We start from the raw sequence: 26,919 nt of genomic DNA on the forward strand, positions 1-26,919 counted from the left end.
GAAATGAAACAAACTACTAACACTCTCTGGAACAGCAATCCAGTTCAAGGCCATTACCCCTGTGGGAGTTGTGCTGCCTGCCCTCAGACACGTAAGACCCTGACAATAGACATTGGCACTAACAGACCGTGGAGATTAACAAAACATACAAACTGCAACTCTGAAAAATTGATCTATCTGATTACTTGCCCCTGCAAGAAGCAGTATGTGGGCCATACAACGAGGATGATTAAGTCTCGCATTAGCGAGCACAAAAGCACAATCCGGTGCAGGAAGCAATCTACAGGCCTCACCAATCACTTCTTGGAAGCTAATCCTAAAGCTGAGGACTTGGTCTGAGTAGTGCTGGAGCAGCCACACATTCCGTCACACGTCGCTGATGTTTCTCACTTCCTTTTTGTTAAGGAGCAACGTTGGATTTATAGATTGAAATCTGATGTAATTGGACTGAATGACAACATTCCTTGGTTATCTATCTGAGTGCAACATTTGTCATGTGGAGCTCTTTGTTATCACAATAAGGTGTGCCGACCTGTTGAGACTGAGACTTCCACAAATCCGTGGCGTTCATTCTATCTACAGGGCGCCTTGTAAATCATTTTTCAGGTTCTTAGTCTAGTGTCCTCCGACACATATATGTTGATTATAATCTATATCTACATTCTCAACTTAATACCCTTTGATAATACCCTGGGGTACATCATGGGTCAGACTTCGTGACTCCACTTACTCCCCTGCACACACTCTCAGACACAGCCGATCAGGCCATGCTGCATAATTTCCATTAACTATGTAGTAAATAAATTGGTGGGTTTTGACTGGCCAACATCGCCATTATCTGCCACAGAATAGGGCACTTTTTCCAATCTGTTGATAGTTGTGCCGCCGCGCTTGTTGCCTAGCAAACACTCGTGGCTCTATTCTCATTGCACAGCCGATCAGGCCATGCTGCATAATTCCCACTAACTATGTAGTAAATAAATTGGTGGGTTTTGACTGGCCACCATCGCCATTTACTGCCACAGAAAAGGGCACTTTTCCCAATCTGTTGATAGTTGCGACGCCGCGCTTGTTGTCTAGCAAACACTCGTGGCTCTATTCTCATTGCACAGAGCCTTATACCTAGTTATTTGCGCAGGCGCTAGCATTGGCGAAAGTGTCCTTCTATCTGGTTCAGCTAGCGGCGCTAGTTTATCGCGAACGAGCATGCGCATGAGATTAGGTAAACTAACTCACCTACGCCCATGCGCGTCGGACCACTAGAAGGTAGTGCGCATGCGCGCGGTGAAGTGTCTCTGCACCGCGCGTACTCACTGACACGGCGTAGCGGACCAGCTGAATCAAATTGGCCACTTAGCTGCAACATAAAAAGACGCCCTTCCTGCCCGTCGGTGCCTCCCCTTCGGCTCGAGATTCTGCCGCGAGGTACCGACGGACAGGTAAGCAGGGACCAGGGCGTTTAGATATAGGGGGGTATATGTTTTGTAGACCGGCCCCTTTTTCACCTTTAGAGGTACTGACAACAGCGTGTGGTCTTTTACCACTGGTTTAACAACAATAATATTTAGCTGTTGTCATGGGTAAATAATAAGTGCCATTGTACAACTGTGTGAGCACTTACATGAATGTAATGTAGGAGGCCATATGCCCTAGTCGTTGGATGCAGCCATCTGGCACACTGGTGGGGGATATGTTTTAGACAGATTGGAAATTAAGTGGTTCTCCAAACAATACACTGAGGTCTAATCCTTAATACAAGCATCTAGCACAAAGACTGTCTTTATATGTTTAGAGCGGTGCCTTATTCGTCCGAGCAGTTGCCGGGTGAGGTGAGGCTACTTCCCACACACCGATGGGTAAGTGTTTAACTTTTTGTATACTTATTGACTTGTGGTGACATAACGTTTTGCACTTCTAATGTGACTATCATAAAGTTGTGATGGTTAGTCTGAGTTTATCTTGATTTAACACTGGTATTGCACAATTATAGCACCTTCCACACAGCAATTGTTGAAGGTGTAAGATTGAGGAACATGCACATGTAATTTTCCACATGGTTCTCTCCTCTTTTCTCGTTTTTGTACAGGAAAGACAAATTGCATCATCAGAGCAAAACTTAGAAGATGTGGTAGGATGGTCTTGAATGATCAATCTTATTTTATTTTCTGGTTGTAATTATTCTAGCACATATGATAGTGTTTTTGCAGTAGCAGATAAGAGCTTGGCCCTGACGAATGCCAGTGACTTTTTCACAGGAAGGCAGAAACATGTTGGCCCTACATAGATCTTTTTGGATTTCTACCAAGCAATATAGACAGTGATTCTTTCACACTGTCACTTCACTATCTTTTAATCTGACATCCAGGCAAACACTATTAAAGGTCCTTGTTTGCTTCGATAGCCATTTTAAGACACTTCACTTGATTTATTTTTTGCACTGCACATATCAGCCCCCCTGTTCTACGTACGATTGCGGTGACCGTACTGCGGTCTTGTGTTGAGTTGCTTAAATACAACTGGGCGATCGCACATTGACCAAGGTTCGGAAGTCCTACATGATGAGGCTCCGCCACCAGGTGGGCTGATAGGACTTAATCAGCAATTTTCTGTTAGCCTATTTTTGACTTTGTGTCATTTAAGTTATTTTACTTTTTGTGCAAACACACCAGTGTTAACTTTTGTTTCTCAGCACCACTCGACCTACAGGCTTCGTTGTTATTGAAGTAGTTACACAGGGGGTATTCGCCTGTCTGGTCGTTAAACACCTCCCTCGGACCCTCTCTTACGAGTTGTTATTATATTGTTTGTGGATAGCCTCAAACTCCCCCTTAAACCAAAGCTGACACCGGACCGCTGGACCTCACCCGTCCACTGATGTCAAGCACAACACCGGATATCAGCTGCAGAGTTCCCCAACCACGAGCCTGTCGGCAAGAAACAGAACTGTAACATATTTCTAAGTGCAAAGGTAAAAGTTTTACCTGGACCAGCTTTGCCACTGCTTTGGACCTGCGATCCCTTGCAGTCATCCTGAAACGTCGACTTTGGTCTGGACCCTCGCGTTCGAGACACATAGACTACGAGTGAAAAGCAGTCATTTATGGAACATTTTCACTGAATTGCAATGATTTTTTTTAAATCCTTGAAAAAAATCCTAACTCTGGCTCTCTACATCAGATTTTTGTTGTTTTGGTGCCTATTTAAATATCGAAATATATACTATTTTTATAAATTGGAGTTTGTGTGCCGTGTTTGTTACTTATTAAATGTTTATGTACCGATAAATGTTTTACACTTATATCTTTTGGTTTAAGCCTGGCTTCTCTGTTCCGCAGCTGCCAAGACTGATCTATGGTTTACATTAATGTAACCTAACTGGACCTGATATCAGAACATTGGCATTATTTTCTTGGTGAGGTCTCATCACCGGTCCAACTAATAATCCAGATGTTCACATAAAGGCCTTAGCAACTCGATTGTAAGTCATTGCTGTCAGATGCCACACATTTGCCTGGAAAGAAAAGGACCTGAGAGATTTAATAATATCACTTAACTCCCCCCAATTTGAGAATATCTTAGCTTCTTCCAAAGTCCAATGACAATCATTTGAAAGATCCCTAAGAATAGCAGCCACAAATTATCAGTCGGGCATGGGTTGTGAAGACCAATGGGCACCGCAGAAAAAGAGAACCTCCATTCAACCAATTGTACTTGTTTCAGCAAGGCACCTTTGAGTTTTAAGTATGCCATTCCACCTCAGAAACTCACGGACCATGACACAGCAGTATTCAGGGCTTAGACTAAGCACATTGCCATCTATCACCCACACTATGCAAGACCCGGCCCAAGGTATGTCACTACATTTATATTCTATGTTATTAATCGCAAATGACATTTAAAGTTTGTACAGTTTTGTTTAAACGCAAAGAATGCTTGCATTATGATGACTGGAGTCCTTTTGAACCCGTCTATTCTCCTCCCTGACCATCCTAGAAGAAACTTCATGAGGAAGTATTTGTGGTCGCCCTTCTTCCAGAAGAGGGGTTTCTGTGAATAGACACATAACACAGCAAAGGGGGCTAGTGGGCTTGCGTGTGCTTTCCTTCGACACTGGGATGTTGGCAGCCTTGTTTGCTTGCTTTGCTCAGGATATCACTTAAGAGATTAGTTTATGCTGGAATTGCTTGTGGGCGTGATCTGCATCCCGACTTGTTACATTGACTCTAATACAGACTTGCGTTCGGAGCTAATCGTTCTTTCTCTCATTTCTTCCAGCTTATTTCTCAGTTCGGCTTGTGAATGGCTTGGACAGATGTGCAGGCCGCGTTGAAGTCTATTACAGCTCCTCCTGGGGCACAGTGTGTGATGATGGCTGGGACCTCAATGATGCGCATGTTGTGTGCAGAGAAATTGGCTGCGGATCAGCAGTGTCCGCTCCAGGGAATGCCCTCTATGGACAGGGCTACGGTCCCATCCACCTGGATGACGTGACCTGCAGAGGGTACGAGTATGCGCTGTGGACGTGTCTTCACAGAGGGATGGGCGTGCATAACTGTGCCCACAGCGAGGATGCCAGCGTCATCTGCTCAATGAGTGAGTGTTCAATCATCAATGAAGCCCATTACTGACTATCTGACATTATTCTGTGACAATGTATTACAGTAAAACCTGTAGATCTCTTGATTATTCTATGAGATGCCTCATTTCAACAGTGGTTATTGAAAAGGAAGAACTTATTTTTTTAAGATTGTCCTCAAAGGGCAGAGACATCATTAATTCATTTTGCGCTTGTTTAAGGTGCTCAGAGAAGGGGTGTTGGTTCATCTCTGGTTCAATGGAAGAGTGCTGTCATGACCATGCTTGGACAGTGTTCCCATAACCATGCTGGGTCATGGGCGGGATTGCCTCACAGAGAGAGAAGACAGGATGTATCATTGCGCTGTCAGTAGGAAAACCTCGAATGAAGCCTTCTGCTTGGGCTAACAGTGAAGCTAGGTTGCACCACCACACATCACAGCTGCGACATTACTGTCCAGTGAAAGCACTGCTATTACATAAGAGAAACTACTAATGTCAGTAAAATCCTCACTTACTGCGGTGGTAACATTACTACCTCGGATAAATGCATCCCTGCTGTCGGCATTTACACGCAATTATCGAGAAAACAAAAAGCTGCCAAGAACTGATGGGTTTACTTCCCAAACTAACATTAGTACTAAAATGGTTAACCCCATAATCATCATCTAGATTTAGGTTTGTGTGGTCAGTAAACACATAGGCGATGGTTCTCATCTATTTCTCCTGTGCTGGCTTTAAACCTGCCTCCTGGGGGAGACTGAAATGTAATCTTTGGTAGAGCAGTAAATTGTACCTCAGCTGTATTTTCATGGGCATGTGTATTCCGCTGCCTGCAGTAAGGCATTAGTTCATTACTATCAGACACTACTCTCATTGGGGCATCTGTGCACAGCAGTAATTTAGAGTTTGAGTTTCTTTGTTGTCTGAGAGGCTAAGGATTTCCATTACCAGAGGTTGTATGACTGACGGTGAGGGTAGGTGGAAAGGTGGGATTTTCGCTCTAGAACCAGAACAATTTTCTAGAATCCCGATACAGGTCGATTAGACCTTTTTTACCTGTCATAGAGTGTAGAAGGCAATCTATCTCAACATCCTAACATCAGTTCGAACCATCCCCATTACTTTCCCCGAAGAACCACTGACAAAAAGTCAAGTTTAAAGATTTATTATAAAGCCAAAAGCAGTTGTGTATATAAACACCTCAGTAACAGATTCAAAAGATAAACAGGCACTAGTACAAACATAATCCTACGGAAAAGTCTTAGTCGACTAAGAAACAACAACAAGTATGATCTCCAGAACCACCAGACTAGCAAGAATTGCTATTATCTGGGTTTTAGTAGGCATCGAAGAAAAGAGAAAATACATCCAGATCAAACTGTCCCTTCACTATACTAAGTGGCATTCCTACCTAACAGAGTTTTCTCCTAACAAAGGTGTCAGCCGTGATGGCTTCCAAAGAAGCACACTCACTCGATTCAGACTTAGCCTATGAACCCATCTCGCATAGGAAAGCTCTCTGCCTACCCAGCATCTTTCTTCGTCCTCATGCCCTTCTGCTCTGCCCTCCTCCCCAGGGTGCTGTCCCTAATACCAATCCCACAATAAGGGCGACACGCCCTAAGGTACGCCCCTCTCAAAAGTATTAATTTTCAAAGTAGCTTCCTTACGACATCTTCATCTTTGTACGTTGAAAAATGGCCTTGGGTCCCAGAGTCTTCTCCTCTTGAAGTTGCTTCCCTAAAATTCCGCAGCCACTCCTCCATGTCTGGTACTACCATCCTGACGCTCATACACAATGGGCCCTTCTCTACTATCTCTAGTTAACCTTGCACCTGCAAAGGAACGCACATAAATCGATTCACAGTTCCATGCTACTTACAATTAATTTTCTAAAACAACCTTCTAGGAACGGCATTTCCATGATTTAATGTTAAAAGAAACATTCCTAGTTCAGCCTACACAATCCTCTCTCCCCACCTGGGCCTCTGCACGTTTCGGGATATCACCCTCTAACATTGGCAAACATTTTCGTTCATTAGGCCTACATCATTATAGCAAAAAGAATACATTCTCTAAATAAACGCTTTTATGTCGTTACTTGGATACAATAATACATTTTCTAAACATGCATTTAAATATATCAATGCCTATTCGAACATCCTTTAACTGAATTAGTATTACACTACAAACACAATTCTAAGTTAACATGACATTTAATATTTTCAAAGCACTTTACGTTACAGCTATGTAAATTCGGGTACATGGTTTCACAGCTCTGTGTTACATTTAAACACGATTATAATCCTCTATATATGCGGGTGCTGATTACTCGGGAATATAGTGCACCCCTACAATTTCTAATACAGTTTTGCGCTCTCTCAGTACCCCCTTTGATGACCTGTGTCATCACCACCAACCCACATTCCTTAGGGTAAGGACCGAGCTACACAGCACTTGTTGCAACGTTACCTCGCCTGAGCATTTCTAATGCCCTTAAACTTCGGTATTGATTGTCCTGCAAGTTCTCCATTCTCTGCTCTTGTACCCTCATCGATCTAGCCAACCTATTGGACCTATAGCATTTGTACAATCTCAACAAACCCCATATTCCAATCACACATGCCACTATGATGATAAGGGGTTCCAGTATGTATTCAAGGAAACTCCTTCCCAGGTTTGCAAACCAACTTCCAACACTTCCAAACCCCTTGCCAACCTTTTCCCATGTATTCTCTTGTGTCAAATCGTTAATTTCATAGTGAATTGCAGTAATGTTGTGTATATATTTCTTCAGATCTTTGGAGTTGTCTTGAATATACGTGCAACATTCCTGGACCTTTAAAAGTTTACAGACTCCGCCCTCTTTTGCTAAAAGAACGTCTAAGGCAAGACGGTTTTGTAAAACCATTGCCCTAATCGATAGCATCTCACCATGAATCAACACCAGTGACTTTGCCGTACTCATCGATAATTCATCCACCACTGTTGCCAATCTCCGTATCTTTACGCCATTTAAAATCACTCCCAACATTGGTATCGCACCTCCAAACACATCTCCCACTATTGCACCAACACTTTCTCCTCTCTTTACCCTTGTTAATTTTCCACCCTCCACCTGAGCAAAATCCTCAGTGTGGTATATCTTTGGAAAAACAATAGCCAGATAACATGTCCCATACCACTTATCTGGCAACCTCACATACGCATTTTTCCCACAGACAAAATACACCGTAGGGATCACTTGCACCACGCTTTTCAGGAAATCCTTGGTGTAATATTCTATCTTGAAAGTGTGTTCACAAGTTGTCTCGCCCACATACACATTCTCGTAATATGTCTTTGGCCTATGCAAACACAACTTCCCTTTCTGCACCACATCCAATGCTATCGGACCATAGCTTCCCTTTGACTTATGTCCAAGCTCCTCATCCGTCCAATCTACCTTGCCCTGTCCTGACGTCTGTAACTGCTTTTGTTTTTTATATCTATCTTCAACCTGTTCTACGAATTTCTTCTCTACCTCTGACAATGAGCAGGTCAAGTTGTGTCGGTGTGCGTATGAGGTGTCTATGGCTTTAGTTGGAATGAAAAAGTATCTAAGTCTATCCTCTGATTTATAATAATCCCACTTGTTCAGGTGCTTATAATTTGGGACTTCCGGTAGCACAGCATCATAGTTCGAAAAGAAATATTCAAAATGAGTCCTCCCATAAAATATGCTAAGCAGCAAACTACATGAAATTCCATACATCAACGGCAGGTGATGGTATCTAATACCCTCGTCTACTGAAGCTGGCAATTGCATACACACATAACAATCTTTCGCATCCATTGCATCAATGTGCTCATACAACAATTTAGCATACGCATTCTTCCCAAAGTTTCCCTTGGACAAATCAGCATGTAATCTACGGCTTTCTTCTGCTAGCAAAGCTTTCTCGGCTCCTATGTTTACCTCTTTCTGGCTAGGAGTGGTAGGTGTAAGGGTTCCCTTGACCTCCGCTTCCTGCTCTTGTGGTGCTAAATAAGAAACTAAGACTACAACAAATATAAAGAAAATCACTAACCCTATGAGTGTGCCTGTAATACATTTTGCCCTACGAGTCGGGTTCCCAGCCTCCATGGTCTCAGACAGTATGATTCGATTCTAGCAGCAACACAAAGTCTCAGCAACACAAAGTCTCTTGCTTGGCCTTATGAATTTTTCGAACCACACCTAGAGCCAGAGATCCCTTTTCAGATCTTCATCTTTCATTTCGTATTCAGGTAATCCTAACCCTTCTCCGTCCTCTAAGGGATGTCCCTAAATTTCTTCTTCTTCCACTCGGCTCTAAGTAACTTTAGCAGCTATTTACAAAGTCTTTACTGCGCATCAATGATAAGATTTTCTCCAAGTGCACAGAGTACATAATCCAAGAGTTCCATGTGAAGGACTATTGATTCATAGGCAGGTATTTCAGGGCCAAATGTAGGAAAAAACCAGTCTATTTAGAATCAAATCATTTATCTTGCTTAGGAGAGGGGGGTTAGGAACAGTGATTGTCAGTAAACCTTCGATTTCCAGTCCAGGTACCAACAGTATCACTTCCAACTTAAAATTCTGAGTCGTATCGGTCACAAGCACCGACCTCACCCTCCCGGATCTCAGTACACCTGGCATTTGTCAAAGGGTAGGTCCACTCCGGAGTGCCGTATCTTCTGCAAGGTATTCTCACCCTCCTTGATCTCCTCGGACCCTTTTCCTCTGACTCTTGGCTTTCTCCTTCCGGTTCAGATTCTTCAGATACAGATGCCAGATCTCTTTCGGAAGTCAGCCTCACGTTTAGCCTTTTCCGTCTTTCAGGCCAACTCGCCTCTGTGCTGTTCACTCCTCTGCTCCTCGTCAGCACAACCTGCTCATCATTGCCTTCAGCTCCTTCAGGGTTGAGATCACCTCCACAGCAGCTTCCCCATTCGGAGGCAGATTCGGTGTCACTGCCGTCGTGATCTCCCTCAGCTCGGGCAGATGAGTTAGCAGCTTCTTCAGACACCCCCACAGCTTGACTTGTCCCCTCTAGTGGATCTTCCTCCACAGCTGGATTTTCTTCAACGAGAAGAGCTGTTTCTTCCAGGGGCGCTGGGACTCTTCGGGTGTGAGAAGCAAGTATCCAATTTGGCAATCCACCGCACTTCACAGCAGTGTTCGTCACCAGGATGACTTGGAACGGCCCTCGCCAGCGGACGTCCAAGCAGCTCAACCTCACGTGCTTCCGCACCAGAACCCAGTCACCTGGGCACAGGTCGTGACAAAGGTCTCGAGAAGCCGGGATTTCAGCAGTCTGCACCTGAAGGGACACAGAATGTATGACGTCAGATAGTCCCTTGCAGTAATCAAGAATCAGATCATCTGTGATATTTAGCAAGGCTGCTGAAGGGACGGACGGCAATCTCATAGCTGTTCCCATCAGCACCTCATGAGGTGAAAGTCCTGTCCTCTTGTCTGGTGTACTACGCATGCTCATTAACACCAACGGCAATGCATCTGGCCATTTTAGGGACGTGGATGAGCACACTTTCGCCATTCTTGTTTTGAGTGTTCCGTTTATTTGCTCCACTATACCTGAAGCCTCTGGTCGATAGCTACAATGCAGTCTCTGATCAATGTTCAGTGCAGCGCAGAGCATTTTCACAACTTCGCTGTTAAAGTGTGTCCCTCTGTCCGATTCCAAAGAGTTCGGGACCCCAAACCTAGGCACTAGTTCCCTCAACAATAATTTTGCTACTGTGAGAGTGTCGCACCTACGAGTTGGGTATGCCTCAACCCACCTGGAAAACACACATACAATCACCAAGACATATCTAAGGCGATTACACTTCAGCATCTCAATAAAATCCAGTTGCATTCGGTTGAAAGGCCCTCCAGACCTCCCGACATGACTTAACGTGACTGGTGTCCTTTTCCCCACATTCATCTGTTGGCACGTAACACACCTCTGACACACCGCTTCCGCCTGCGTTCTAAACTTGGGATTGTACCAAGTCTGCCTGAACACTCGTATCATTGCATCTCTTCCCAAATGCACAGGACCATGTATCTGACGAGCCATCGGGCTCACTAGTTCGTTAGGCAACACCGCTCTCCCATCAGCTGAAACCCACAAATCTAGATCCCCTTTGATACAACCAGAAGTCACCCACACTCTTTTCTCAAAATCAGATGCTTGTTCCTGCATCTTCCTCAATTCATCCCAAGTATCTGCCACTTCAAGTATCATGTTTAGCTCGGTCCCTCTATGCATTCCCTCGATAACCTGGTCGGTGAATGAGTAAGCTTGTTCGGCACAATAACGTGCAACCTCATCCGCATACCTGTTTCCCAGAGACACAAAATCAGCACCTTTGCTATGTTCTGTACATTTCACCACTGCAATTTCTGCTGGCCCTTGTAGAGCCTCCAGCAGTAACCTGACAAATTCTCCATTCCTGATAGGGGAACCTGATGATGTCATGTAATCCCTTTGAGACCACAACTGGCCGAAGTCGTGAACCACACCAAACCCATATCGGCTGTCGGTGTATATGGTGACTCGAATTTTGTTGGCTGCCAAACAGGCAAGCGTCAATGCGACTATCTCAGCCACCTGAGCGGAGTGTACTCCTTCTAAGCAGGCAGCTTCGATTATCCCATGAATCGTGCAAACGGCAAAAGCCACTCTTAATTGTCCAGCATTGTCTCTTATACATGAGCCATCTACAAAGAGGATTTCATCAGGGTCTTCCAAAGGCTCATCGACAATGTCTGGTCTAGGTTTGGTGCACAGTTCAGTCACTTCAAGGCAGTCATGGTCGTCACAATCATCATCTAAAACATTTGGCAATGGCATCAGTGTAGCAGGTTTCAAAACCGAGCACCACTTTAGGGTCACATTCTCCGCAGCAAGTATAACCTGCTCGTAGCGTGTGAACCTGTTGTTAGTCAGGTGCTGTGTTTTGGTCCTGGTCATTAACAGTTCTACTGAATGTGGAACATGCACCACCAATGGATGCCCCATCACTATGCTCTCACACCTCTCAATGCTGACACCTGTTGCAGCAACGGATTTGAGACATCCGGGCAACTCTGCGGCTACTGGGTCTAAAGTAGCCGAGAAATAGGCAACTGGTCTACGGACACCTCCGTGATCTTGGGTCAAAACTGCTAACGCGCAACCCTCTCGCTCGCAGCAGAACAGTGAGAACAATTTGGTGTAATCAGGCATTCCCAGAGCCGGAGCATGACATACGTCCTCTCTCAACGCAAGGAAAGCCATCATGCAGTCTGTGTCCCATGGTACCGGATCACTCACGTCCTTGAGCGTCAGTTTCTGTAAGGGCTTCGCTTTTAGTGAGAAATTAGCAATCCACTGGCGACAGTAGCCAACCATTCCCAGGAACATTCTAACCTCTCTTTGCGTGGAAGGCACCATCCTTTTCATTATCGCCTCTATTCTGTCTGGAGACACTTTCCTTATTCCCTTCTCTATTCGGTGTCCCAAATACTGTACTTCTGGGAGACAGTATTGTAACTTGCTGGGAGATACCTTGTGACCATTCTCTGCCAGATGGTTCAACAAAGCGATGGTGTCTATTCTACAGGCATCTTCTGTCTCTGACGCAACAAGGAGGTCGTCTATGTACTGTACAAGAACCGAGTTCTGGGGCAGCACTAGACTTTCAAGATTTCTTTTCAACAATTGATTAAAGATCGATGGGCTTTCTGTATACCCCTGCGGGATACGACACCATGTTAACACGCGATTTTCCAGCTTAAAAGCGAAAAGAAATTGGCTCTCCTCATGTAACGGTATTGAGAAAAAGGCCTGGCATAAGTCAATCACCGTGAACCACTCAGCCTGTGCTGGAATCTGAAACAATATTACTGATGGATTCAGTACCACTGGACAGCATGGAACAACAATGTCGTTCACTTTTCGTAAATCCTGCACAATCCTGAACTGACCGCTAGGCTTTTGCAAGCCCATGATCGGAGAGTTACACGGACTGCCCATTATTTCCTTCAGGATTCCCTGTCTAATCATGGATTCAATCACAGGTTTTATTCCCGCAATCGTTTCTGGAGTCAGCTTGTACTGGGGTGTTCTTGGAAATTCTGCATTAGGTCTCACTTGTATCTTAACTGGCTCCACACCTTTGATCAGTCCAATCTCTTCTCCTGTAAAGTCCCAAACCTCCTGTCTGACTGTCTCTCTCAAATCCCAGGGGAGTTCCTCCACTGTTAGTGCAGGATACAGTTCAATGCACAGACGTGTGTTTGCAACCTTAAAGGCAGCATCATCATCATTCGTCTCTAACTCCACTCCCTTAGGTGTACAGTAGATGGTACAGTTAAGTTTGCATAATAGGTCTCTTCCCAGCAGACACACAGGACTAGAATCACATACCACGAATTGATGGTTGTCCCTGAAGTTCCCTATTCTTACTGGAACTGGCTCAGTCAATGGATTTGTCATCTTCCTATTTGAGACTCCCACAACCTGGATAGTTTGTCCTGAAAGAGGCAAGTTAGGAACCACTGCGGACCGTACAGTAGAACGAGTCGCACCTGTATCCACCAAAAAGGTGGTGGGGTGTCCGGCTACTTCTGCTTCTACAAAGGGTCCCTTCTGATCTATCTCTAATGCTGCTCCTAAGGTGCACTCCTCCTCTTCATTCAGGCACCATCCTGTCACTGGGTTAAAGTGATAGTATTCGTCACCGTCTATCAGGAGAGGCATCTGTTGGTAAGTCCTGTTCCCTGCCGCAATTTTCGGTGGCTGGGGAACTGGAGCTCTAGGAGCGGAAGTCCCCCCTTTTGCCGCCTTGATCTTTACCACTGTTGTTCTTGGTACTTGAGGTGCCTGACTCTCCTCTTCCTCTTCCTGTACCTGATTTTCCGGGTTATGAAGAAACTCGCTCCTCCAATGCCCGATCTCGTGACACTGATGGCACCTAGTTGTCTTTTTCAGAGTCGCCAGGTCTACCCTTGGCCTAGGGCCATCCTCGCTATCCCTTTTCTGACTTCTCGATCTTCTCCCCAATGTTCCACTTCCAGACTGACCCTGTCCTCCCGGTTGCATCTGGACTAGCATTAGCTTATCCTTGAGCTTCTTTGTTTTAGAGTCTATCTCATCGGTGCAGTACCTTGCATACCTCAGGATCTCGTCTAGGGGTTTGTTCTGCCAGCAAATCAAATGTTGCTGTATCATGAGACAGATCTCAGGTCTCAGCCCCAAAACAAACTTGGACACAAACTGTCCCATATCCTTTGGATCCATCACATCCAGACCACTGCACTGCTTGAATATATGCAACAATCTCTCATAGTACTTGTGGACTGTCTCCTTCGGTTCTTGCATAGTTCGGTCTATTTTCACCCAATCTATGTCTTGCGGTGGCACCTTGGTTTTTAACCACGTAATCACTTGCTCGTACTTTATCATGACTCTTGGAGAAGGTCCATTTGTGAGTGCATCTCGTTCTGGCTCCTCCGTGGACCATTCAACACTGATCTTACATGCTACCCACAAGTCTCCCGGAACCACAATGTCAAACAATATTTTCAGATCAACCCACAGTACCTTTGAAATCTTAACAAACCTCTCTACCTGCTTGTACCATTCTACTGGGCTCTCTGTCAATTTTGGAAATGTGTTCGTAAAGGCAGCCAAATCTCCCCTGCTCCAGGGTACATGCACATATCCTCCGTGAGCTACCTCCCTCAAAGGATATGCTTCTGCATGCATCAGCCCCGCTCCTGGAGATGTCTCTATAGTGCTCAGCCTAACACTTTTTTTTTCCGACCACTTTTCCTCCCATTTGTCCAGTTGAACCCATATTCGGATTCCCACAACTAATTCTCTGATGTGGGTTTTTAATCCGATCACTCTCTTCTCGTCTAAGTCTTGGTCTGTATACTGTAACCTATGGCCACCCTGAAATGCCTTTGTCCTGGTCATATCCACTGAGTACTTGTTCGCTAATTCAGTTAGCTTCTCATGGGCGGTCCTAGCTCTGCGGGTGACATCTTTCGCTACAAACAACAGTTCATCTGGTTCGTATAGTTCTATTCTTTCTAGGGGTATTGTGCCTTCCACTATCTCCTCCACCTCTGACTTGAGTCTTAGCACATCTATTCTCCTTGCCTTTATCGCTGCTCTCAATGTGCCTTGACTAGAGGTTTCGCTAGAGTCTTTCCCTTTACATTCCTGACTCACTCGCCTGTCTTCCTCAGGGGTGTTATGGGGAACACTTCCTCGCTCCCATCTTTCGCAGTCCCAATCTTGTCTTCTCTCTGCAGTTCCATGGGTGAACGTACCCCTATTTTCCTCACTCCCACGGTCCCCTTCCTGTCTGCTTCCATTAGACCTGCAATGGGATCTCTCTCTATTCTCTGAACCCTAATCTCTACCATTGTCTCTTGTCCTGTTGCTCTGGGTATCCGCGATTGACTCCCAAGTTCTCAAATCTGGCCTCAATTCTCTAATCGACCGGGCCGTGGTCCTCTCAGATCCATCGGTCCTCTTAAACCCCCTTGTTCCCTAGAAGAATCTGCCGATGCTGCCAAAGGGGTGCTCCTTTCTACAGGTCTGGACCATTGGTTCCACTCGTCCGCCACATTACTTCTATTTTCGCTGACGTTCCTTTCTCTATCTAATTGTGGCAGACTCTCACCTTGTGTCTGTTCCGGATTGTATACTGATACTATGGGACCTATGGTAACTGGTACTGTAAGAGCATCTGGTAGTCTTTGAGCACTGGCCCCCTCTTCACAATGTACCTGCTGTACCGTGAATCTTCCCACTACTCTCGCTTCTGGGGTCGGTTGAGGTACCCCCTCTCCTCCTACCGAACCGAACCTGTCCCCTACTGGGCCCAAGTCGCTCTCTCTTAGAACTCCACCGTCTACTACAGATGTCTCTCCTCCTGTTGGTGGTAGTGATCTCCCTTCTACGTCTGGATTATATGGAGGTGGTCTCTCTGACAACAGTCTCTCTATCAGACTGTCCTCTGTTTCACTGTCGTCATCCTCTCTGCTCTTTCTTTGGGCATTCCCTACACTCTCCAGCAATGGGTATAATCTGTCTCCTTCGATGGTCTGCACTCTCCACCTCTTTGCCAGCGCATCCCATCTCGCATCCTGTACCGCCCTAACTGAGCGCTTCACTCTCTCCTGTCGCCTATCTCTGTTCTTTTCGTGGGCTGCCCTGATCCATGCATTCAATGCTTCGAACTGTGTTGGCCTAGGCAAAGGTCACAAAGAAGACATAATCGCTTTTAGCTGGTACAACACCTCTAATCTGAATGTCCCGTACCTAGGAAAGCTCAATTCCTCATTCCCGTCAGTCATCTTACACCAGTTCTCAAGCCACAATATAGTATGCAACCCAACATTCGTGGCCATGTAATGAGCTGGCGTATCCTCGGGTGGAGCCTCTTCCCCACCCCGAGGTTCACGTCTCTTTTCTCCCGAAAAACAACTTCGCAATCCTTTTAAGCATTTCATGATGAAACTCACAACGATTCCTTGTTTACTACGCTCGTTTGCTTCACAATGACAATCCACCAATCCCAGCGCGGCCCTACTCTAACCGTCCTATCCCAGCGCAGCTCTCCTTTGACGTCACTCGCTTCTTGCTAACCGCCCAATCTCAGCGCGGCTCCACTCTAACCGTCCTATCCCAGGGCGGTTCTCTCTGACGTCACTCGCCTCCGTTTTGCAGCAGTTCCCCTCCTTTCTCCGCTCTTCTCTCGGTCATGCATGCGTCCCAATCATACACTTTGAAATGATCACTTCCGACCAAGTAACTACTTCTCTGACTGTACGTCCACAGTCTGACTGTAATTGTCACCGACTAGCAAATGTCTGTCCGCTTAACGACCAGACAATCGCTTTTCTGATAGGTTACATACACGGCAACTTCCGACCAGCGTCCGTTACCCGCACATTCACACATACGTTCCCCCTATCTCGATCCTTCGGGCGATCAATGGTACCTCATGATCCCCTTACAATGGTCGACAATTACTGTAGGTGTTCGATACACCCAAACCACTTAAACTCTCCTTGAGCTTAAGATTTTCACCGGTTGCGCGCGCTCACAACCTGTTCTCCTTTCACACTACAGGCACTCAACTCCGTTAGACAATACAATTCAACAACATAATACACACCGCAATCTAACACGCATGACCCTTTTAATACTCACACTCTTATGACCTGCTGCTTTCTGCCGCACCGTCACTCTACGTCATTTTCCGTGGAGCGCCATCTTCCGTCCGAGGTTCTGCGGACGCACATCTCCAGATCTCTATGGGCCTTGGGGAAATCTTAACCTACTCTAGATTACCCTTACTCCAGAAGATAAACCATCCTACTCTGCTACCAACTGGAAAGGTGGGATTTTCGCTCTAGAACCAGAACAATTTTCTAGAATCCCGCCACAGGTCGATTAGACCTTTTTACCTGTCATAGAGTGTAGAAGGCAATCAACATCCTAACATCAGTTCGAACCATCCCCATTACTTTCCCCGAAGAACCACTGACAAAAAGTCAAGTTTAAAGATTTATTATAAAGCCAAAAGCAGATGTGTATATAAACACCTCAGTAACAGATTCAAAAGATAAACAGGCACTAGTACAAACATAATCCTACGGAAAAGTCTCAGTCGACTAAGAAACAACACAAGTATGATCTCCAGAACCACCAGACTAGCAAGAATTGCTATTATCTGGGTTTTAGTAGGCATCGAAGAAAAGAGAAAATACATCCAGATCAAACTGTCCCTACACTATACTAAGTGGCATTCCTACCTAACAGAGTTTTCTCCTAACAAACGTGTCAGCCGTGATGGCTTCCAAAGAAGCACACTCACTCGATTCAGACTTAGCCTACGAACCCATCTCGCATAGGAAAGCTCTCTGCCTACCCAGCATCTTTCTTCGTCCTCATGCCCTTCTGCTCTTCCCTCCTCCCCAGGGTGCTGTCCCTAATACAAATCCCACAATAAGGGCGACACGCCCTAAGGTACGCCCCTCTCAAAAGTATTAATTTTCAAAGTAGCTTCATTACGACATCTTCATCTTTGTACGTTGAAAAACGGCCTTGGGTCCCAGAGTCTTCTCCTCTTGAAGTTGCTTCCCTAAAATTCCGCAGCCACTCCTCCATGTCTGGTACTACCATCCTGACGCTCATACACAATGGGCCCTTCTCTACTATCTCTAGTTAACCTTGCACCTGCAAAGGAACGCACATAAATCGATTCACAGTTCCATGCTACTTGCAATTAATTTTCTAAAACAACCTTCTAGGAACGGCATTTCCATAATTTAATGTTAAAAGAAACATTCCTAGTTCGGCCTACACAATCCTCTCTCCCCACCTGGGCCTCTGCACGTTTCGGGATATCACCCTCTAACATTGGCAAACATTTTCGTTCATTAGGCCTACATCATTATAGCAAAAAGAATACATTCTCTAAATAAACGCTTTTATGTCATTACTTGGATACAATAATACATTTTCTAAACATGCATTTAAATATATCAATGCCTATTCGAACATCCTTTAACTGAATTAGTATTACACTACAAACACAATTCTAAGTTAACATGACATTTAATATTTTCAAAGCACTTTACGTTACAGCTATGTAAATTCGGGTACATGGTTTCACAGCTCTGTGTCACATTTAAACACGATTATAATCCTCTATATATGCGGGTGCTGATTACTCGGGAATATAGTGCACCCCTACAATTTCTAACGCAGTTTTGCGCTCTCTCATAGGCATATAGAATGGTGACTTTATGTGACATGAGGTTATTTGATAGTGTGGTTTCCTTACAGCCAATTTCTGAGTGATGGGGAGTATTTTCTACAGCAGATGAGTATACAGAGATATAGGGTAAGAGACTGCTGCTGATCGATTCCTTCAGGACTATGGAGAACGCAGTTCACACACCTATGATCTGTGGGGGACTTTAGTAAGAGATGAAGAATGCACAAAGGAGTTTGATCGAAACACACATCGGTTGCTTCGATTTTTGTTCTCTAGAAAAAGAAATGGTCCTGGGGGGCAACTGGTTGGGCTGCATTTCAATCAATTCTTTTGCCCACTGCTCCAGTAGCGACAGTCCAGGCAAAACCGACAGGCAACGTCCCCTCGGAACACTAACACAAGTATACTGAGACAGGTTTCTGCCTTGTTGGGACTCATCAGTAAGGTTTAGCTTGGATCCTTTAGCTCAGTGGTCATATGACCGGCAACTATATTCCCATCCCGAGGGGACCTGGTAGGCAGCTCGGCCTGGACAATTCCTATTGGAGCAGATCCATGGCTAGTCTACAGTAGCAAACCACAACACCTCCATCCTAGCACAGTGTTGCTTGCTACATAGGTACTTCTGCATTATAGGGCTTAGCATGTGTTACTCCTTGTCGTGTCCTTTTACCATTTATCATTAAAGTTGAATTTAAGGAAAAGCTATTTTAAGATGAATTGGAGGTCTTTTGAGAAATGGGGTACATGGTTTCTGGGTAGATGGTTCTCTAGATGGGCCTCGTGAAGTGTTATCAGGCTGAAGGTGGTCGCGTTGTGCATTATATGTTATGTCATATCATATCATGTGGTCATGTTATATCCTGTCATACAATGGCAAATTCTTCAAAGCCTCCACACATATGCAGGTAGTAATAGACATAGGTCAAAAGAGAAACGCTTCAGAGCAGATTGTGATGAGGGAAAAGGCATATTTGTCACGAGAGAGGCAGAGAGAAAACTAAGAATTGGAGGTGCTTGCGTGAGAAAACCAATGACCTGCATAGATAAAGGCCCTAAACATCTCCTACCAGGAAGCAATTGAGACTAGTACCTACTGAAGAAACATATCGCTGTGGGGAATATTTTGTCCTATTTTCCCTTTGCTTTCAACAGAAGTCTGGTTTGATGATTAATCGATAAAGTACAAGTGTATGTCTTAAAGGTCTCAGCTTGTGTTCCCTACATAGCCTAAGTGATGTCACTCTGGATTCAGGGTAATGGTAGCACCGTTGAAAAGTTAAGTATTTGTATCCTGTGTAGCTTTTTTGAACATGTATGAGGTGGCAAGTCATTGAAGCATGACACACTGACTGTATATTGCTCTCTCTGCTTGCAGACTTTTCTTCCTCTCTCCACCACCCCGTTTGAAGCTCAAAATCATATCAAGGCAGCCGTAAGACACACAGTATAAAGGCGTCTGAGGTCACAAGCACAGCTCACACCTGCTCCTTAGACTCAGCAGAACATAAGGGGAAACCAAAGTGCACTTCGCCTTGAGACATCACAAGTTAGCAAAGATATCTCAAAGCGTACTAGGTTGTTATGGCCCCTGAAAACATTGTTCACTAAGAGAAACTGAACTAAAATATACATGCTGAAAGAAAACACATATGTTATATTCTGCCTTTAATATACGCATATCTGTACACCAGCTCCCCTCGCTTCTTGGCTTAGTGCTATTCTTCTGGTTGCCTGAGGGTCCCTTGCTGTCCTCTGTGCCCGTCATTGTCACTGTTCGTGTTCTTGTTTATTTAGTTAGTGCCTGATTTTGTGTTTTAGTGTTTGTTCTATGAGTGCATGATTCTGTGCCTCTTGTTGTTCAGCGAGCCTCACTGCTTGATTCATGCTGATTGCGGTTTCCAGCGCCCCTCCCAGGACCTACATAATAGAGGCCTTAGTGCGGCCATGCAGTGTACTCGCACAGCCGACACACCACTGGGGCACCAAAGGCAAGCCCATCGCATCTGGACCAAGCTCAGAACCCTGGATACTGGACATCTGTTGTTGCATATCTCCATGAACCACCAGAGGACCTTTTCCGGCAAGCACTGCCACTTACCCTGCAATACAGAAGCAGCCAACAATGCCTGAGACTCTGCAAACACAACTGCAACCACCATGCCTACCAAGACCAACAAGGCACAGCTCCATTGCATTCTACTCAACACACGATCACTCAGCAAACATGCCACTGAGATCTGGGACACACTCACCCCTCAGTCGAGACATCATCTTCCTCACAGAGAACTGACTGAACCCTCTTTCCGTGCCAAACATCGCCATTATCACACCGAAAGGCTACAAGATAACACTCGGGGAATGAAACAAAAAATGGATGAAATTGCCATTATGTACAAGGATAACATCTGCTGCACAACCTCCTCAGATGACTTAATCCTGATAATGGAGGATCTCAATTTCTAACTTCACCCAAACGGAAAACGCACCCTCACATAAAGACCACTGGGATCAAGCTCCAGCATCTGCAACACCCTCCATGACCTCATTGCCCCTATATCCATCAACTCCGAGCACTATATCTTCCTAGGGGATATTAACTTCCACCTCGACTACCCTAATAACATCAACACAACCAACCTCAGGAAAGCATGAGCAACATCAGCCTCAAACAACTTGTCACTGTACCCACCCAGATCCCAGGACACACGCTAGACCCCACTTATACATCCAGCTACAGAGTCAAGTACAACCACGTCTCACAGCTCACCTGGACCTGCCACTACAGTGTCCACTTCAGGATGTACCAACGCAGGCACCACACTCTCCAGCTCCATGTGCAGAAACTGGAAAAAGATATCAGAAGCGCTCTCAACTCCCAACTCCCAGACACAACATGCGACTCAGAACAGGCTGCAAAGAACTTTTCATAGTGCATCACGAAATGTTAGCACTCAACCAGTACCATTGCCTCCTGAAAGATACAAAGAGGAATGCTCTAGCATACCACATAGAAGTCAGCAAAACCCACAGCAAAGATCTCTTCACCATTGTGAAGGAGTTCTCCAACCCGGAGGCCACTGGAAATGACATTACCCACTCAAAAGAACTGTGTGACACCCTGGCAGACTTCTTCCATGACAAGATATCAGCCATCTACGAGCACTTTAAACACCAACCTGCTCCGCCAACAGAATCGGCCCACTCACACCCATGCACACTAAATACTTGCTCACCCATTGGGACATTCTCACAACTCACGACACAGTCTCCATCATGGACTCTGTACACTCGGGAGCACTCACTTACCCATGTTCCTACCACATCTTCAACCTCGGTAGCAAGAAAATTTGCACCATTACATGCTCAAGAAACTCCTGAGTGCCTCCATCATCAAGGCCTCCTTCCCTGAAGAATGGAAACACGCAGAAGTGAGGCCCCTCCTTAGGAAACCATCCACTGACACAGCTGAACCAAAGAACTACCAGCCTATCTCCCTGCTTCTCTTTCTGCCAAAGCTTCTCAAAAAGGAATGGGATGAAAGGAGATGGGAAGACTTAGGGGAGGCTATTGGACACCCGGAGACTAGACTATTTTGGTCTGTTGTGTCAAAACCAAGCTCCGTGCACTCACCTCCGCTGGCCAACAACATCCCTGCAATAGAATGGCATAAACATTTTGGGGAGTTATATTCCTTCGGTAACTCCCCCTATGGATTCCAGATGCCCCAGGATTTGGGTGTTCAAAGAAGTATCATCACATTCACTAGGGAAGAGATCTCTAGATGCCATTATTCCTGCGAAAGCACCTGGCCCCGATGGCATCCCTGGTGATCTTTTTTTGTGCTGATAGGGCCAACTGGACAACCTTTTTTTAGAAATTGGCCAATGATATTGCTGCAGGGGGAAGCATTCCTGATTCTTGAAAGGGGGCCGAGGTGATACCAATTTTCAACAAAGGGGACAGATCTACGCGTGCCAACTACCGCCCAATAAGCCTGATAGACTGTGCCCAAAAGGTCTCGCTGTTAGCCAAAATCCAGATTTGGATGGATGAGAATGATATTCTCTCTCCGTTACAGGCAGGATTCCGGCAGAAGACCAGTACTGTCGATCAGGCGTTCCACCTTGTCCTGCTATATTGGAAGGTAGTTTTGCTGGGCAAAGGCAGTCCATAGCTTGCTTTTATAGATATCAAAACGGTGTTTGATCTAGTCCCCCGGGATCTACTCTGGCAGGTTCTTTTGGAATATGGGTATGCCCCAGGAAATTTTAGAACCTCTGATTAGGTTACACAACGATAATTTTTCTTGTGTAAGGTGGTGGAAACAGGGGTAATTCACCGACCCGTTTGAGATCCGGCTGGGGGTACGCTAAGGGTGCGTCTTGGCCCCCACCCTATTTTCACTTTACATAAACCAAATTGCTGATCTCCTGTGCTCTACTGAGGCTGATGCTCCCTCCTTGGCAAGCCAGAAAATAGCTACATTACTGTTTGCCGAGGATACCCTTTTGGTATCTAAGAACCCTATGGGCCTTCAAAAGCTCCTGAACCAATTTAAGGCCTTTTGTGACATGAGGGTTTGGTCATTAACACTATGAAAACTAAATTGATGATGATAAACCCCTGCAAGTCTTTTAAAAGAAATTTGGTTCTAGACAATGTCCTGCTAGAGAGGGTTAGCTCTTTTGAGTACTTGGGCATCAAACTGTCTGACAAAATGACTTGGAAGAACCACTTAGACAAAGCGTCCCTGAAATTATCACAGCTAACTGGGGCTTTGCGGCGGGAGCTTTGTCTTTCATATACTAAGCCTGTGGCCCCAGACCTAAAACTATATAGTTCAAAGGCAGTTAGTAGTGTGCTTTATGGGGCAGAACTCTGGGGATCAGTGGACGCCAGCTCGCTAGCAACAGTGGAAAATGAGTTCCTTAGGAGTCTGGTATCACCTCCCCAAAGTACTCCCCTCCTCCCTTTGAAATTGGACTTGGATATTAGATCAATTAATGACCAAGTGAGCCTGCGGCCTTTGCTTTTTTGGTACAGGCTGGTCTCCACTTCCGACCTGGCCCTTTATGCCGCTGCTTTTAACGAAGTTTTAACATTTGATATAAATAAAAAAATTGGGTGGTTCAAATACATTAATAATACCCGGGCAGCTATTGGTCCCCCAAAATAGCTTGTGGGTTCCCCGCCCTCATACTCTAAGGACCAATTCAAGTCATTATATTGGTCATGGGTTGAGCAGAATATTTACCTGAAAACACGCCAAGGTAGCTTAACTTATGCTTTTCTAGATATTAAATCTGGAAAAGTGCTTGAGCGTTCTTACTACATCATTAAGGAGCCAGTAGACAGGAAACTGTATACTCAGTTTAGATATGGCTGCCTACCCATTAATACTCACGCTAACTCTTGGTTGGCTGATAATATCCAGCCCAAGGGCTGCCCAGCTTGCTGATATGCGCATTAATCCATAGGCCATGTTTTCTTTGCATGTCCAGCGTACACCAGACCAAGAAGGAATTGGCTGGCACCAGTATGTAGACAGTTGGGGACCTACAGTTCAAATGAAGCTCTTCTTATCTTGAAATCAGACACAAGACCACTCTATGTATGTACAGTCGCCAAATGTCTTGGCCAGTTCTGGGAAACCAGGCGTAGGCTTGTGACTGCATCCTTGAGTGGCACAGCCCAAATGAATGGGAGTTCTAGGAATTGAGAGTCTCCAATATTTTTTATTATTATTATTATTCCTAAACCTGGTCTTAATGCATTATTATCTTTATTTTATAGTACAATGCAGTAAAGGGATCTTAAAAGATTTGTTTATAGTAGAAGGGGTGTAGATTATATTAAATCGACAAATGCCAGGTATAAATGCACTTGCACTTTAGTTATATATCATACACCCTTGATGAAGATGTCACATAGTTAAATTCTGTCCTCTGTCAATCTTCCTTTGTGTTTAAATATTGTAATATGAATTATTTGATCCTTTGGGAACAATGCAAGGAATATTTCTTTAATTTTTATTTCGAACACAAATGACAAAGATGTATGTGTTTGTACCTTTCATGGTATTATAAACCGAAATATTTTATGAATGAAGAATGGAAACACACCAAAGTGAAGCTCCTCCTTAGGAAACCATCCGCTGACACAGCTGAACCAAAGAACTACCAGCCCATCTCCCTGCTTCCCTTTCTGCAAAAGTTTCTCAAAAAGGCTATCAACCAGCATCTCACTGAACACTATGAAAACGTCAACCTCCAAGACCCCTCTCAATCTGGATTGGGAGCCAACCACACCACTGAGACAGCCCTGATCGCAGCCACTGACAACATCAGGGCCATCCTGGACCACGGCGAAACAACAGCCCTCATCCTCCTAAACATGTGAGCCTCCTTCAACACTTCTTGATCAACAGATTCCGCCAGATAACAGTCTAGGGAGACGCCCTCAAATGGATCACCTCATACCTCACTGGAAGAATCCAGAGAGACCGCCTCCCACTGTTCACTTTAGAACCAAAGAATATCATCTGCGGCGTCCCACAAGGATTGTCGTTCAGCCCACCCTCTTTAGCACCTACATGACCGGCCTGGCCAACGTCATCAGATCTCATGGACTCAACATCATCTCCTATGCCAATGACACCCAGCTCATCCCCTCAATGTCATGAGACTCCTCCACCACCAGAGCCAAGTTCAACAGATGTATGATGAACATTACTGACTAGATGAAGGGCAACTGTCTTAAGCTCAACACGGACAAGACAGATGTTCTCATATTTGGGAACACCACCTCACCATGAATGACACTCTGTGGCCTGCTGAACTCAGCCCTTCCCCTGCCCGACAGACCATGCCCGCAACCTCTGCATCATCATGGACAGCAAGTTATCTATGAAGAAATAGGTGAAAGCTGCCTTGTGCACCTGCTTCCACACTCTACACTCGCATTGTTAAATTTTCCGTTGACTCCCAAGCAAAACTGGAAGGACCATCACTCAGACCTTCATCACCAGCAGGCTGGACTATGGCAAAACTCTCTATGTAGGAATCACAGCATACCTCCTCAACAGACTTCACATAATACAAAGTTCTGCAGCAAACCTCATCCTCGACCTCCCCAGATGGGCTCACATCACTCTGCACCTCAAGACGCAACACTGGTTCCCGATCAAGAAAAGAGGCCAGTTCAAGATGTTGACCAAAATGCATCGAAAGCTCAGCACAATGAAAGACCAGCATGCATCAACAAATGAATGACCTTCCAGCAATCAAACAGACACCTGTGATCTGCCTTTCTCTTCCTCACAAACACCCTTGGATACACCGAGCCAACAGGGAAGGACGTTCCTTTTCTCAAATGGTGGCCAAATCCTGGAATGACCTTCCCCTGCACCACAGGACTACTTCTTTGAACCAGGAATTCAGGAAGGCACTGAAGACCTGGCTGTTCAAATGACCAGAGCACTGCAAAACAGCTAACAACTGCAGCGCCTTAGGAACCTCCCAGGTGATTTGCCACGCTTTATAAACCGTGATTGATGGTTTGATTGAGAAGGAGCATGGATATTTTTATATGTTGTCTAACAGATATGCTGTTACTTATGGTCTAAATTACCATTTAAATACCATACAATACAAATTGATTTTTCGCATTAAAATATTTCACTACTGACTTGCAGCTTACAGTATGGTGCATATGGCACGCTGGCACAGATACTAAACTGCAGAACTATGGTAACAAGTGTATATAAAAACAACAAGTGGAGATGTGTGCATTTGAAAATATACGTGTATATATGTGATGAAAGCTGCTGCATAGGAGAACAGCAGTATCCCTTGGCAGGACTTCAAGCCAGAATTTTCCATCAATCACAGTTTTGCTCTTCTCTAGTAGATGCAGATTAGTGAAGTACCTTTCTGCAATCTCTGTGATGGTGTCTGGAGACACAGGAAGCTGAGTAACAGACAATGACCAGATAGCCTATGTCAACTATGGCATGGTGCCCCTTAATCTAAGTGGGGTATGAAAGGGGCTCTGTGTGCTCTTGGAGGGTATATATGTTGCTCTAAGGATCAGAGCAGAAACCGAAGAACAGAGGATTCCTCTTAGTGTACACAGAAGAGAGTTGAGGTTAGGCTGAGGTGTTTTGAGGCTACCTGAGAGTCAGCAGATATATTCTGAGGGCCAATTGAGAAGCTCTTCAAGGCAGAATGAGTTAAATAGGAACCTGTAAAGTTAGTTTACAGGGACTCAAGTGTCCAGAAGTTCTGACAATATTTGAGGGTTCAGAGAATCACTTAGGGACAGTAAAGCAAATCTTTTAGTCCTCAGATGGCTGTAATGAGTGGTATGCAAGACTAGGGTCTGGTTGAGGCAACCTATGAGAAGGAAGAGGCTCAGCAGAGCCAAATACTCTCAAATTGTGTGTAAAAGATGTACGTTCCATCTCTGGAATTCCGGGTGTCAACTGTTGGCCCCTAACCACAGTCTGAGGGTCATAGGAGGATGTCTAATCTCTGGCTA

General features: G+C 45.1%; 1 protein-coding gene across 9 annotated transcripts in view; it reads left to right on the plus strand.

Moving 5' to 3' along the window:
- Positions 1 to 26,919, plus strand: part of LOC147712238 (scavenger receptor cysteine-rich domain-containing protein DMBT1-like) — a 685,888-nt gene that overhangs the window by 374,752 nt on the left and 284,217 nt on the right. For all 9 annotated transcript variants that reach the window (XR_015295985.1, XR_015295986.1, XM_086922971.1 and 6 more), the window contains one exon: positions 4,276 to 4,593. Coding sequence is in view for 7 of the 9 variants with exons in the window: in XM_086922971.1 (XP_086779097.1) it covers positions 4,276 to 4,593 (318 nt within the window). In the remaining 2 variants the exon portion in view is untranslated. The remainder of the gene's footprint in view (positions 1 to 4,275; positions 4,594 to 26,919) is intronic.

The sequence above is a fragment of the Lissotriton vulgaris genome, chromosome 5 (assembly GCF_964263255.1).
Source record: "Lissotriton vulgaris chromosome 5, aLisVul1.2, whole genome shotgun sequence".
Classification (NCBI taxonomy): domain Eukaryota; kingdom Metazoa; phylum Chordata; class Amphibia; order Caudata; family Salamandridae; genus Lissotriton; species Lissotriton vulgaris.